The sequence below is a fragment of the Cervus elaphus genome, chromosome 10, assembly GCF_910594005.1.
Source record: "Cervus elaphus chromosome 10, mCerEla1.1, whole genome shotgun sequence".
In the NCBI taxonomy this organism is placed as follows: Eukaryota; Metazoa; Chordata; class Mammalia; order Artiodactyla; family Cervidae; genus Cervus; species Cervus elaphus.
In genome coordinates this window covers 17,726,307-17,742,398 of record NC_057824.1, presented here as the reverse complement: position 1 = coordinate 17,742,398, position 16,092 = coordinate 17,726,307, and the positions used below count along the sequence as shown (strand labels likewise).

General features: G+C 45.0%; 1 protein-coding gene across 7 annotated transcripts in view; it reads right to left on the bottom strand.

Annotated features, from left to right (window-relative positions):
- Positions 1 to 16,092, bottom strand: part of CLUAP1 (clusterin associated protein 1) — a 30,435-nt gene that overhangs the window by 12,142 nt on the left and 2,201 nt on the right. For 6 of the 7 annotated variants that reach the window (XM_043914159.1, XM_043914162.1, XM_043914164.1 and 3 more), the window contains exons 2-7: positions 15,375 to 15,486; positions 14,256 to 14,340; positions 11,040 to 11,219; positions 8,002 to 8,097; positions 5,787 to 5,870; positions 2,264 to 2,397 (exon numbers count right to left, since the gene is read on the bottom strand). In XM_043914159.1, coding sequence (XP_043770094.1) covers positions 2,264 to 2,397; positions 5,787 to 5,870; positions 8,002 to 8,097; positions 11,040 to 11,219; positions 14,256 to 14,340; positions 15,375 to 15,486 — 691 coding nt within the window. The remainder of the gene's footprint in view (positions 1 to 2,263; positions 2,398 to 5,786; positions 5,871 to 8,001; positions 8,098 to 11,039; positions 11,220 to 14,255; positions 14,341 to 15,374; positions 15,487 to 16,092) is intronic. The other variant, XM_043914163.1, reaches the window with a different exon arrangement.

Below are 16,092 nucleotides of genomic sequence, written 5' to 3'. Positions count from 1 at the left end.
ATTGGTATTCAGAGCTCCAGATTCCATCCTGGCTTTCTCTGGAAAGCCTTTAACTGGGGGAGGTTCTTCATTCTTTTAACGAAAGCTAATTTCTCCTTTTCTCTTCCCTCCCCACAAAAGGAAGATACATTTAATCAAATATTAAGATGGGCTCTTTGTAAAAGCTAGAAAAAATCTTGAAAGTACTAAGAATAAAATTAAAATGATGCCTAATTTCATCACTAGGTGTTACCACTTAAAATTTGACATTCATCCTTCCAGACTTTTTGGTGCATAGGTATGTACAGAAATGCATTTCTTTTGAACAAACATTAAGCATGCTATCTTAAAATGAAGCGCTGAGGTCTTTTTTTCTCACTCGGTATGGCACAGATTTCAATACAGAGTTAAAAAATAATCACAAACTGCATACATCTCTAGAAATCAATAAATTAAACGTATGCATTATCTTGTGCGTGCATGCTAAGTTACCCATGGACTGTAGCTCGCCAGGCTCCTCTGTCCATGGGATTCTCCAGGCAAGAATACTGGAGTGGGTTGCCATTCCCTCCTCCAGGGGATCTTCCTGACCCAGGGATCGAACCCATGTCTCTTAGTCTCCTGCACTGACAGGAGGGTTCTTTACCACTAGTGCTACCTGAGAAGCCCCATGCATTAACTTCAGTTCAGTTCAGTCGCTCAGTCATGTCCGGCTCCCTGCAACTCCATGAATCGCAGCACGCCAGGCCTCCCTGTCCGTCACCAACCCCTGAGGTTTACTCAAACTCATGTCCATCGACTCGGTGATGCCATCCAGCCATCTCATTCTCTGTCGTCCCCTTCTCCTCCTGCCCCCAATCCCTCCCAGCATCAGGGTCTTTTCCAATGAGTCAACTCTTTGCACGAGGTGGCAAAAGTACTGGAGTTTCAGCTTCAGCATCAGTCCTTCCAATGAACATCCAGGACTGATCCACATTAACTTAGTTGGGCACAATACTCTGCTGTCTGCATGTTCCAAAATTTAATCAGTCCCCTAAAATAAGAAACAAAGGTTGCTACAAATTAAAGCTAAGTTTTAATTAAACCAAAATATAAAAACTTAAAAACAGTGACTTCCGGGTCACTGAGACTCCCTGCTCCCAATGCAGGCCTGCGTTCTATCCCTGGTCAGGGAACTAGATCCCACAAGCCACAACTCAAAATCCCACATGCAGCAACTAACACCCAGTGCAGCCAAATAAATAATAAGTTTTTAAAAACTTAAAAAAAAATGTTTAAACTGGTTTGCTGAATTTTCTATTTTCTATTGTTGATCTTAGAGAGAAACGGCTCTTCTTTTAAAAATATAAACAGATAAACCAGAAAAATAATTCACAATCTCTTGGAGTAGAGGAAAACAGAAATTTTTCTATTAAAAAGATATGACACTTAACAAGACTGAATTTAAACCTGAAAGGCAGCATTTTTTAATGAGACAAATCTATCCAGTGACCCTGACTCCAGAGGCAGAGGGGCCAGGCCATGCCCTGGGGAAGGAGGAAGGCTGATGCTCTCTGGGCTACTGTCCGCTGTCCCCAGGTGCTGCCCTCCTGCAGGTCTCAGGACAGCAGCTAGAGTGCAGACCAGGTACCAGTGTCCCAAACAAGCAAGGCACGTTCAGAGCGGACGCAGCAGCCGGACAGAGGAGGAAGGAGAGAGAAAAATAATGTAAGAATGAAAAGGGCCGAAGAACAACAGGCAGAGCAAGGAAAAGCAGATACAGAGCTGGGGGGAGAGGGGGAGTGGGGAGATGGAAGCGGAGAGGGAGGGAGAGAGAAAGAAAGCGATGGGGGGAGGAGAGAGTGAACCCCAAGAAAATGTGAGGCACACGCTGGAAAGGGAAGAAGATGAATTACCAGTGAGGAATTACAAAGCTCTAAAACCAACTCCAACCAAGAAGCAAGAGTGTTTCTATTCCCACCTAATTTATGGCAGGACACAGGTCTGGGGAGCCAGGCCTTGTATAACAACTTTCACCATCTGGATTTACTTACTTTGCCTTGCATTCCAAGAAGCTACAAAGGCTAGAAGTGGGGGTTCAAGAATAAAGCAGTTTTCCAGACATACCGAAAGCAGCCAACAGACTGAGCCCAACAGTGTGTTTGTTGGAACAAGAGACACACGTACAGTCTGCAGCAGAGGCATCCCACGGCCTGAAAGGCTAATGCCACTGACCGCACACTCCCTCGGTCTGCTTTCACTTCCAGGGACAGCCCTCCACTCACGCTCCCGCGTTCACACCTACCTGACGCTCTGCAGAGTCTGCAGTCGCTTCCGATTTCTTTCCAGCTCTAATTTCCTCTTTTCGATTTTGGCTTCTAAGTTAGCTTCGTCAGAGGCCACGTTATTGAGCAGGTCTTTTGTCTTCTGAACCTGTGCCTACATTTAACAGGAAACGAAGGAGACAAGGTCCAGTAAAGACCTCGATCCAACTCTGAAAGAGAGGGGCTTCTCAAGCCCTCAGGCCCAGCAAGACCTCGGGAAACAGAAACAAAGGGAAGCAAACAGATCAAACCCTCCCCCAAGCCACCGCTCACTTAACCCACTATTTCCAGGAGGAACAGCACAGAGGCCCAGAAAAAAAAATTATCCATTTATTTTTCTTCCATGAGAAGGTGTTTCTGCCCAGGGAAATGAACGCAGGTAGAAAGAATCCTGCGTAGGAAAGTATCCTACGCAGAGCCTGAGACCTGTCGGCTCACCTGTTGAGATGGTTACACCTCACCTGCAGGTGATGGTCTGCCTTCATCTACCTGGTTCAGGCTTCTCCCAAGCTACAAAGAACTGACTTACAGAACAGATGCATAAACAAGCTTTATCTTAGCTTCACTTTCCTGGAATTTGCTCAAATTCATGTCCATTGAGTCAATGATGCCATCCGACCATCTCATCCTCTGCCACCCCCTTCTCCTCTTGCCTTCCATCTTTCCCAGCATCAGGGTCTTTTCTGATGAGTTGGCTCTTCCCATCAGATGGCCAAAGTACTGGAGCTTCAGCTTCAGCATCACTACTTCCAATGAATATTCAGGGTTGATTTCTTTTAGAATTGACTGGCTTAATTTTTGTCTAAGTTCACTAACCATTTCCAAGGTGCCTTCATGAAGACTAATCTCATACCTAACCACTGACTTGTTGAAGGTACTCACAAAGCCCAAGCAGGGATCCGAGTTTACACTCTAAGGAAGACAAGGTGGGTCTCCGTTTTGAACAAACTACTCAAGCTAATAGCAACACTTCTCTGAATCAGAGTCAGATTAAAACCTAGTGAATCATCTATCTGATCTCAAAAGTAAAGTTTTTTAAAAGGTTCTGGGCCGTCCCTGGTGGTCCAGTGGCTAAGACTCTTTGCTCCTAATGCAGGGGGCCCAGGTTCGATTCCTGGTCAGGGGACTGGATCCCACATGCAGAAACCAAGATCCCACATGGTGCAACTAAGACCCAGCTCAGCTAAATATTTTTTTTTTTAATAAGGCTCTTTTTAAAATAAATGGCCTATATTTTATAATCCCTTTTAAGTGTCCAGGTTGTTTTATTTTTTTCGAATTATCAAATATCATGGGTATTTTCCAACAATGAAAAGACACCTTAAGAGATTTTCACCAAGAAATGAACTGTGCCCTCATTTGGCTGTTGCATTGTTAATACACTTAGTAGAAAAGGCACCCTTATGCCATGCTAACTTGATTCAGCCAGAACACTGACAAGCACAAGAGTGTTATTAAAATTTTGTTTTAAATTAACAATCACAAACTTACAAAAAGCTGAAGTATAATACAAAGCATTTTCCCCTGACCTAGATGAGAGTGAGCCGCTGACTTGATGTTCCATCACTTCTAAATACTTTAATGTGTATTTCCTGCAAATAAGGACCTCCTCCTATACATCCAGACAGAAGATGAACCCTGATGCACAACCTCATCCAACCCACAACCCACTGTGGAGTCCTCAACAGCAGACAGCAGTGACCCTGAGCATTCACTCAGTCACCAGGTCTACCTGGTCTCCTTTGGTCTGGACAGCTCCTCAGCCTCTCCTGGATGTTCATGGCCTTTCCACTGCTGAAGAGTAGGGGCCAGGGAACTTCAGAATGCCCCTCAACCTTCCTTCATCTAATTAGCTTCAGATGATGCACCCTTAGCAGAACAGCGCAGATTATCACTGTCCCCTGCCTTTCAACAGGCACGCATCATTCTGACCTGCTCCATCATGGAAGATGTTCACCCTGATCGCTGGATTAAGGGAATGTCTGTCAAGCTTCTCATATATCACTCTCTTCTTCTTTGTAATTAATGAGTATCTTGTAGGGAGCTACTTTGAAACCATGCGAAAAATCTGCTTTTCATCCGTTTTCAATGTATTCATTTATCTTTTATATCTGTGAGCATTCATTCAATGGTCTATAATCCATTACTATATTTATTTTGACGCTTAACCTGTCTCTGATGTGGCTGGGGGAGACTCATTCAGGCTGGCTTCTGTGTCCCTTTCACATTCTTTGAGTACTTCCGTGCTTTCTGGCACAAGCAGATCTTGTATTTTCTTCTCCCAGCTCTGGAATCAGTTATTTCCCCCAAGAGCCCTGCTTCCCTTTAGTGGAAAATGGCATTTAGAAACCAAGATCTGGGGGCTACGTGTGCTTCGAGCTAAGAAACATATGAATGCGTGTGTGGGTATGCACGTGTATGTACACAGATACGTCATACATAAGGTACATGTACATAAGATTTATTCCCATAACTATCTATTTATATTGAAATGCATTTAACCATCAATCAACACCTATTTCAGGGTTCACGCTAATTTTTTCCCTTTCCATATCTATAACCCCATCTCCGATGGTGAGAACCTTGGCTTCTGCATCTTTAATATATTCACTCATTTGGTCAAGTTGCCGATACGGAACCATCTCCCGTCTCAGCTGCCCTGCACCTCTCACACTGCTGAGGCTCTGACTCTGTGCTAGGCTGACCACTGTCATATGACAAGAGGACTATAAAAACCTATCCATCTTGGAGTTCTGTACAACTCTCAGCAAATTTTGTTTTATAACTACTCCTAATTTACGTAAGGCCCCTCATCTCTGTCTGCTGAATAAAATGAACCTCTAATAATGACTGAATACCTACTATGTGCCAAACTCTCTGTATGAGAGACTGTCATGATGAATGCTCATGAGGACCCCACGTGGCAGGGACTGCCATTCATCTTGTTTTATGGATGAGGAAAGAAAGGCACAGAAAGGTTAAGTAACTTGCCTGACACGCCTCACACGGGGTGGGCGTAGTCTGAGTAGTAGTCTGAGTTTCTCTCAAGCCCAAGTAGTCTGAGTTTCTCTCACTATCTGCCTTCCAAATGAATGATTCAGATGCAATGAGCTTAGAATAACTAACCATGGATGATCAGTAAAGGATGATGATCATTCTATTTATTCAGTGTTTAGAATTAAGATAACCTAGAAATAATCTAGATGCCCAACAGTGAGGAACTGGTTAAATAAGTTGTGAAGAGTCCATAAAACAGTATTTACTGAAAAATTTAAGAGAATCATTAAATTAATAAAACTGACAAAATTTTAGTAACATGAAAACGATACTAGGGGAAGATAACAGTAAGTCACCTAGCTATTCCAGAACGTGCTCTCAATTTTTCACTTCCCTACTAACACGTTCTATCTTTGTTACAAGGCCCAGCTTGCTCTGTCCTGTAAAACCAAGAACTCACTATTTCCCAGTCCTAGGCACAAAAACATTAAATAAAAGTAATCTTACCAGAATATCTTTTATTGCAATTCTCATCACTTTTTCAGTCTCATTTATTTCCAGAGGTCTGGCAACTGCTTCTGTCCTCAGTTCCTATAGGAAACAATGAAGCGAAATTTTTTTTTAGAAGAGGAATTCTCAAAACCAATTCCCAGCTCTAGATATGGCTTATGGACTAGTTCTCAAAGTTTCATTATGATGTGGATCTCCAATGCAGAAACACTCCTGCCACCACCTCCTCCAAATAGGTCTATGTCTGCCCATCTGGCCTCTCTCCAGAGCTCAAGGCCCCACTCTTCATCTATGGGCCCCCAGGACCCCAACTCCACGGGAAGCGGAACTCACCACTCAGAATCTTGTCTCTCCAAATCTGCTTCTTTATCTGCATTCCATTCAGAGACCCCAAACCAAGTGCAACTGAACTTCCTGTCTGAGTCCTCTGCCAGCCTGTACTATCTTCCTTAGGCTCGCGGCCCTCTAAGTTGCCTGTCACTGACAACTGTACCAGTGAGAAGAGTCTACTCAGCCCTGCCCCAGCACTGACCCTTAACCGTCAAGGGAGGCATCTGTGCCTATCATGGCAGTACTGGACGGTTCTGAAAGCTGGAGTTTTAACGTGCATGCGGTTATGGGGTTTCAGAAGCACCTCCTCAACCCTGTCTTGTACTTCTTTTAATCCACGGTGCACCTTGTCTTCCCGCTGGGGAGCACTACTGAGCCCAGGGACACGACCTCCTCAAGGACACAGAACTCACAGCCTTCCTGGTCTGAGACTGGAGTCGGCCCTCGGTCACCGTCTGTTGAGTGTACTGGATGGGAGCTTCTGCAGATCACAACTACACAGAATTTGACAAGTCCTACATCCAGGGCCTCACGGTTCCCACAACAACAACTCAGCCTCTGACTGCTTCGTCAATTCACTACAGGTTGGCGTGGAAAGAGCCCCTCGAATCCTAGTGAAGCCTCACAATGAAGCCAGGAAACACTGCTGGCGAACAGCAACTGACCAGCTCTCATCTCTGGGTCTGCGAGGAACATGATCAGACACACATTCACCGCATGATCAAGAGAAAACACGGGAAGCCTGGAACTGCCTCGCTGCTTATCTAAACCAGCTGTCAGACATCACTGGCAGGTGTGTTCTGCCACCCACACGGCACCAGGTGGCAAGGTATCCAGGGCCGGGAGGGTGAGCTGGCATCCAGTCCCCGCATCCAGTCTGCTTCTAGGGCAGAACAGGACAATAGCATCACACTGCGACAGCAATGCCAGGACATGGGCGAGGCAGTGAGAGCAGCCACAGACGACACGCCTGATGGGAATGCAGTCAACTGAACGCATTTAATCAGAAATATCAGATGTGAGCCGACAGGCTTCAGATGCCATAATCCCCACAGGTAAGAACCAACACTCCCATTTCTTCTTCAACCAGTAGCTAGGTCCCAAACTCTGCTGCACACTGGGTCACCTGCACAGCTTTAAAAATCTGGCTCTCACCTGCAGACATTTCAGTCCACTGGTCCAGGGGACGACCTGGATGTCGGGTGACTTAAAAGCTCTACAGGAGCTTCAAGGGCATTTTAGGAACCCACTCTTCAACAGCTCCTTAAACACAGAGGACAGAGCATCCACCTCGACTGACAGGGGCTAAAATAAGGACTGCAAATAAATTTCAACTGTAACATCAACTTCAACTGACTGCCTAGATTAGTGACTGGTTCCCAAACTGATGAGCGTTAGAATCACCCAGGAGACTTAAAACTCCTGCTGCCCAAGTCACATTGCATACCAGTGACATCAGCATGGAAGCCAGGTATCAGCAGTTTGTAAAGATCCCCAGGTGATTCCACTGGGCAACAAGATTCAGGAGCCACAGGCTGGGAGGGGCATTTTGTTGGGAAGCATGCCAAGGCTGAGGGCACCGGGGAAAGCATCGTGATCAATAAAGTCTGCCACAGGAACAAGAGGGAGAGCTGAGGCAACACAGCACACGTGTGCCATTCCTAAACCAGATGCCAAAGGCATCAGAAACAGACCCGAGCCCACCAGAAGGAGGAATTGCAGCTTATGGATTGTACTTTCCCACACAGTATCTCATTTTATCAGGTACTGTTTAATAAAACCAAGAGAACAGGAAAAAACTTAATTGGAAAAGAAACCCTAGAAATCTGCTCAGCTGAGGAAGTAATTAGGGAGGTAATGGAGGTATCTGAACACCGCTCACCCTCAGCTCCACCTCCTTGCCCAGCAAGTCATATAGAGATGCTCCTTTGGAAGTGATTTCAGAAGCAAGCTGCCTCGCTGCTTTTAAATCTGCAATCTAGAAGGAAGATATCAAAAACAGAAACTTCACTAACAGGTTTTCAGCATGCAGAAAGAACCAATCTGTTCCTATCAGTTCCCTCCTCCAGTCAGAATACTCACCTAACTATAGAATGTGTTTTCTCCAGGAAACATATTCACACCCCGTAGAAGAGACCTCCCAAGACATCAGTTTAGGAAACACTGATCTAAGTACAAATTAGATCAATTCCAGGACGCTGGGTCTCTCTGAAAACCCCAACATTAAGTCAAATGTATTCTGCAAGCAGGAGGTGTGTGGGGGCGTGAGGCTGGCACGCCTCCTACAATGAGGGGCTCTGGCAGCGGTGTGGTGAGAGAGGAGGGGCAGCCTGAGGACACAGCCCCATGCAGCCCCCGAGGCCGTGTTTACCCTCCCGCCCCGCGTTCAGGGTGCACGCCACGGGCTGCCAAGAGGTTCAGAGGAGCTCACCGGCACAAAGGGCTCACAGCAGACCCGCTCCCACAGGGCTCTGCCGTGAGGACGGTGAGGACCACTGAGCACTCAGCCTGGGGTAAGCTTCTCTCTTGGGGTCTGCTTGCCACAGCCTCCTCCGTGAATGCGCTACATTTCCAAAGAGCCAAGTATTTCCCAGTTCTGCTCACCCTCCCTCTCCCCCAGCCAACAAACTCCCACCTGCAACAACGCTCCTTCTACACTCATAGCGGGCGACTTGTCCGTTTCCTGAGTCCTCAGGACTCTGCTGGGAAGCAGCAAGCTTCCAGCTTCCCCTGTGGGAGTCTTCTCACCCCCCCACTTCTCAGCACTGGAATCAGCAGAGTTCAGCCCCCCAACCTCTCCCCCTTCACAATCCCTGCAAGCTCCTGGCGCGGATGCTGAGGCTCCACGTCTCCACTCAGACACCTCAGAGATTCTGCAAAAGCAACTTCCCAAACCAAACTCATCTTTCCTGCCAGACCTGCTCCTTCCGAACTCTCCTCCATCTCAGTGATGGCAACCCCATCCTGGCGGGAACTCATACCCACACTCTAGAGCTGTGACATCTAACACGTGCCCACAAATCACGTGCCAGTCTCAATGTTAAACCATTTAAAATTACGAAAAACTTAAACTCACCTCCTGGGTTGTGCTGGTGACACGTGGCACAGACCACACCCACCAGCACAGGAAGGGCGACTCGACAGAGCCGCTTCAGACCTTCCTTATGGTGCCCACTTTCGCTCAATCTTCTGCCTCCTGGGGCAAGCTGCCCCCAACACCAGGGCTCCGCAGCCTCTGAACAGAGTTTCAGTCAAGGACCCAGGCCCTCTGGCCAATCCTGTTCTTATTAATAAGAAGATCTGCATCCCTAGGTCTCTTTATCCAAGGCCTTGGGCCCAGGTCCTCTTCAGTGCCTCTGGCGAGGCCTCCGGATTTGAGGAGGCGGGGCGAACACCTGAGGACACTCTCCCCCCGATTCAGTCCCCACCACGTTCCCATTCTGAGCCTCCCACACCTTGGTGTGGCCGGGCGGCGGGGCGGTCTTTAAAACTGCCAGAGCAGTTCTATGAAACAGAGAGCCGACACTCCCTCTGGCTCTAGCCCCTCGCTTACACCACAGCGGCTAGCGATTAAAGACACAGCTTTCACGTTTGGCTTGTTGCTTTAACCAAGTCCTCCGACACCTCGCAGCTCCCACTCTCCCCAAGCTCAGCTGAGCGCTCACTGGCGGCTCAGAGTCACAGGCACCATCACCTCGGGCTTTTTCATAGGTCTCTCTGCTCCCACCTTTGCCTCCCCACTCAGTCTGACTCAGGAGAAGGCAATGACAGCCCACTCCAGTACTCTTGCCTGGAAAATCCCATGGACGGAGGAGCCTGGTAGGCTGCAGTCCTTGGGGACGTGAAGAGTCAGACATGACTGAGCGACTTCACTTCCACTTTTCACTTTCATGCACTGGAGAAGGAAATGGCAACCCTCTCCAGTGTTCTTGCCTGGAGAATCCCAGGGACGGGGGAGCCTGGTGGGCTGCTGTCTATGGGGTCGCACAGAGTCGGACACGACTGAAGTGACTTAGCAGCAGCAGCAGTAGTCTCACTCAATCCAGCAACCACAGTGATCCTTTTAATATGAGGCTTCAAATGATGGACTTCTCTGCTCAAAACTCGAGCACTTTCCACCTCAAAGTCTTGGCAGTGGCCTTCCAGGGACCCTAAGGCCTGTGGCCGCCTCCCCTCCCAGCTCTCATCACACGGCCCCCCTCGCATTTCCTCACACACACAGCACACCCTCCACTGAACAGCTTCTCTCCACCAGATCTTCGCTGAGACATCACACAGTCCCTGAGGCTGTCCTATCCCCCAGTTTAAGACCCTCCCCCACCACCTCCCTCTTCACCATCCGTCACCATCAGCCCATCTGACGAGCCGCTCTTTCTGCTGTGCAGTTCAGTCTGGCTCCCCCAACGGAGCCGCAGGAATAGAGGAGCCTGTGCTTGTTCACGCCTGTGAACTGTGCCACAGTGCCTGGCAGACAGCAGGCTTTCAATAAATAGCTGGATTTACTGTCCCTTCTGTTTTGATCCAAATGCTGATAAGCACAAACCTGAGTCTTTCTGATGCTTCAGTGGTTAAGAATCTGCCTTGCAACGCAAGCAACGCGGGTTTGATCCCACACGCTGTGGAACAACCAACCCCGCACACTCTGACTACCAAGCCCACGGGCTCTGGAGCCCACGTGCCACAGCCAGAGAGTCCGCGCACCGCTGCAAAAGGCCCCGCTTGCCACACCCGAGACCCAACAGGGCCAAACAAATTCCATTAAAAAAAAATTAAAACACAATGCTGATGAATGAGCACAAAACTGACAAATGGCCCCCAGTCAAGGAGTAAGGGAAGAAGCGGGCTGTGTTGCTCTAGTCCATCTCAGAGTCTGAGAAATGAACGCTCCATCTCTCTCTACAAGCCCTGTCCTGTCCTCACCTTTGAGCCAAGGTCAAACTTGAACTTGCTGACGTCTTCCTCTCCTAGTTTAGAGCCCTCCATGCCTTTGGTCTTCATAGCGTTGTAAAGGACAGAGGTGATCTTCAGTAGTTCTTTCACTGCATACCCGTCTGCCTGATAAAGCTTCTTGGTATTGAGTTTTACATGTGCCTTGGTGGCCTATTTTCAGATAAAAAAAAAGTTTAAGATCCTTTCCATGTAAAATTAAACCAAATCCCATGTAGGTCATTTGAAAATGTCTCTGCCAACAATTGGTGTATAACTAAAGCATATTAAGAGTCAAACTTTCAAGTCACTCTTATATTGTGAGTGGGTACGTAGACTGGTACAATCCTGATGGAAAGCGATTTGGTAAATGACAACAAGATGATAAATGTGCCTATCTTTTGACCCAGAAATCCCAATCCTAACAACTTATGATAGGGATACACGTTGTCACAAACAAAACAACGTGTAGAGGTTATCTGTTACAGCACTGTTTCTAAGAACAAAAGTTACCAACAACCTAAATGCCAACCTGTATAAATTATACAACTTATGGTATAAACATGCAAGTAACACTACTCAGATGTAAGAGAAAATGAAGAAATTCTATCTGTATTTGAAAAGTTCTCCAAAATGTACTGTTACATAAAGACAGAGATATACAGTATGCCACCACTGGTGCAAAAGGAAGGAAAAAGTATATCTAGCCTATTTGCTTAAATATGCCTACAGAAACTGAGAGATATTAAAATTAGTGATTACCGGGAACTGAACTGGGCTGATGGCAGGCAGAATAGAAACTCATTTTATTCTATTATCATTTCATGATTTTTTTTTTTTTGAGTGAACAATATATTTATAAGAAGATAAAAGAAATACAGTACTTGTTCAAGAAGGAAGGACTTCATTGAACAATTACTTGCAACAAGAACCTGAGTGAGTGAAAGTCGCTCAGTTGTGTCGGACTCTTTGCAACCCCATGGACTGTAGCCTGTCAGGTTCCTCCGTCCATGGAATTCTCCAGGCAAGAATACTGGAGTGGGTTGCCATTTCCTTCTCCATCGTTTCATGATTTAAAAAAAATTTTTTTGAGCCATAATATACATTGACTATTCAAAATAATAAAATTCTTTTTAAAATCTGTATGCTATTTTTACACACTGAGGAAACCAGATCTGAAAGAGACACGTGCACCCCAATGTTCATTGCAGCACTGTTTATAATAGCCAGGACATGGAAGCAACCTAGATGCCCATCAGCAGATGAATGGATAAGGAAGCTGTGGTAACATGGAATATTACTCAGCCGTTAAAAAGAATTCATTTGAACCAGTCCTAATGAGATGGATGAAGCTGGAGCCCCTTATACAGAGTGAAGTAAGCCAGAAAGATAAAGAACATTACAGCATACTAATGCATATATATGGAATTTAGAAAGATGGTAACGATAACCCTATATGCAAAACAGAAAAAGAGACACAGAAATACAGAACAGACTATTGAACTCTGTGGGAGAATGTGAGGGTGGGATATTTCAAAAGAACAGCATGTATACTATCTATGGTGAAACAGATCCCCAGCCCAGGTGGGATGCATGAGACAAGTGCTCGGGCCTGGTGCACTGGGAAGACACAGAGGAATCGGGTGGAGAGGGAGGTGGGAGGGGGAATCGGGATGGGGAATACGTGTAAATCTATGGCTGATTCATATCAATGTAAGACAAAACCCACTGAAATGTTGTGAAGTAATTAGCCTCCAACTAATAAAAAATTTAAAAAAAAAATAAAATAAAATCTGTATGCTATTTTAATTAGAAAAATATTATCTGGCAGCAGTTCTTCACCTGTCTGTCCTCTCTCCGAGAGTGTATCCTTGCTTAAATAAACTATCACTTTACTTTCTTAACCTCTCAAAAAGAAAAATATCTGTATAAAATTTTGGTCCAGTTTCTTCTCCTTTAGATCTGCCATTCAAACTTACATAATTTTATTAAGTAAAATCAGAAGCATATAGTATCTGACATGAACAATAAATACTTCACATCACTAAATTTAATAGAGCTTAACTGAAATAGGTGTGTTATTACTTCTCAGAAACAGTAACTCATCTTTCCTACATGTTATTCCCTTTACTTTTATTTATCTGAGTAACTATGTAACATGCGTCTCTTTTCCCATACCCAGTAATATGATGTTACATAAGTGTAATTTATAACATCAATAACTAGATTTGTCATTAGTCTTCAAGTTCAATTCCTCTTATTATATGGTATTCCCGTAATAACTTCATATATTTCAGTCAACCTTATGCTTTCCAACAAAGATTGTAAAAACTTAAGACGTTAATTTAAAAACATTATTAAAATTCCAGACTAAATAAAATAACAGTGGGCCCACTTGGAGTGATATTGTGAACGAGAGGCCCCGGACAGCTACTGCTTCAATCTCAAAACAGCTTCCTTTAAGCAAAGCAACAACCTGCTAAGCTTCTCTTACAGGAAAGCTACTCTGGAAATATTATTTATAGGTGTCATTGACAGTATGGAAGTCATTTATGTCAGTCGGCCAAACAGCTGTCTTTACCATATCTGTGAACTCACAGCCTGCTGCTCTCAGGATTTACCATGTCTGTAAAAGCGTGTTCAGCCGCCTCTGCCACCGCTCACTGGCAGAAGCTGTCCATCCACAGGGTCCACACCTAGATCGAGCGGTCCTGAAACGCGTCCTGTCGACTAACACAGCCTGACTGTAGGGACGAATGGCCGCTGGGGCTTCCGCAGTGCTGATCACCTTTCTGGTCAAGGGTGACATGGCTAATCCTTTTATCTCACTGCCCCTCTGAGACAACTATCCTGTATACTGCCACCACTGGTGTCTCACGGGACTCTAAAATTCTTAACAAATCATGAGCTAAAAACAAAAAACTCAGAAAACTTTGTTGGTAAAATGACTCCACAGATAGTGCTTGCCATCACCAGATGAGAAGTTAAGAAGCAGCCTTTCTGTGGAGAGTAAAAATAATTGTATACAGAGTAGAGAACTATCCAATTATGTGATAACCTTTGTGCAGAAGATATTGCTTAAAATTCAAAAAATGGCTCTACAGAAATCTGGTAATGCAGAGCGTTAAGAAAGCTGAACGCAGCTCTAATTAGGCTCCATCTCCTTCTGGTGTATTTAACTTTACAACTCCATCAAAAAACTGAACTAACCATGAACTGGGCAATTGCCTTAATGAAGAAAACTCGGTCTTGTTCAGTCTCAACATCAGAAGGGATGTCATTCTGAGGTTCGTACCTATTGCAAAGACAGAGACAGAGAGAAAGACACAAGTTAATTAAGCTGAAAGGTCACAAAACAGAAAGTAGACCACTGGGAGGACAGTGGATCTGTAACAGGAAGCTGAGTCCCCAGCTACGGTAGTAAGAATAAGAAAGACCTCAAAAGCAACACAAAATATCAAACATCCAAGAGAACAAATCCTCACCAAAAATAGGTTTCAGTTCAGTCGCTCAGTCACGTCCGACTCTGCAACCCCATGGACTGCAGCACTCAGGCCTCCCTGTCTATCACCAACTCGCGGAACTTACTCAAACTCATGTCCATTGAGTCAGTGATGCCATCCAACCATCTCATCCTCTGTCATCCCCTTCTCCTCCCGCCTTCAATCTTTCCCAGCATCAGGGCCTTTTCAAATGTCAAAAACCAAATCTGGGGCTCAGCTTACAAAACTAATTCTATATCAGACAGCAAAGTTTAATTAAAATATCCAGAACTATTACTCTGGCTGACAGCCCTTGACTCAGCAGAGGGTCCAGAGTTCCTTTCTTCGAGTTACTGATGACATGCTGGGGTCAACAGCCTGCAGTCCTTGGCCTTCTCCTGTACAGCTCGCAAGCTAAGGAGAGTTTTTACATTTTTAAAGGGCAATAAACAATAAAACACAAAGAAGCCTGACAGAGATGTTATGCAGCCTGCAATGCCTAAAATCTTGATCATCTCCTTAGTAAAAAGTTTGCCAATCCTAAGCCAGATACTCAGCAGAATGTTGAGGAGGTCCTGTCAATCCCTGATGAAGGCGAGGGGATGACGAGGAGTGTGGACCAGCACCCCTGTCAGCTTACTGCTGAGAAACAGTCTTTCACCACCTCTTGGTACACTCCCTTTCCCCACAGCGTTCCTTAACACGCATCTGACTTTTAACAGGTTACAGCCTAGTCTGTCAAATTTTATTGAATTTTTCCTTTTGATTCTCAAAAGTATCCTGTTTCTAGGTGGCTAGTAACATCTCGAATCTATTCTTAGACCACAGTAAAGTTCCCGGTTCTAACCTTTTCACAAGCCAGAGAAGCACTTCAGATACAAGCCCAAAATTTGGTGTGCGGAAGTTTTCCATGGAAATATGTCGAGGGTATCCCAAGGCTCTCATCATCTCTGTAAAATCTGTCCAAGGTAAAAACACACAGTATGGTCAGCTCCTCCTCAAACATCAGCTACTTATCAACACAGATACTTCATTTTTGTCTTCTTACTCCCAACCTACTGACACGTTTATAGACTATTTATCAACTCTCTGAGAGAAAAACAAAAAGGAGATAAAATAGTTAAGCTGCTTCCTAAAAAACATTTATTTGAGTTCAATGGGAGAACTGGAAACTACGTTGAAATAGGGTTTAGGGATTGGCTGTGAATTTAGTTTCTCTCTTGGGTATCTCAACTATCTCCTGGATATCTTTCTCTTCACCACTCAAAATGAAAAATATCTGGTCTAACAAAATGTCATAAACAAAAACATTTTTAAATGTTAACCTTTTTTTTTTTTGTAGAGGTGATGCTGGTAGGGTAAAACTGATGTCTCCGTGTTACTAAGAGGAATGTTCAAGAGAATGCTTGAACTATAGAGCAATACTTAGCTGTACTATGAAACAGACTAAGAAAGAGTAATACTAACACTTGTTCTTAATACTGCAATCACTAAGTTTTAAGCAAGACTTGCAAATAACATCCTTTTAGTTCCCATGATGTGCCAAGAGCGCTTCTGACTAAGTA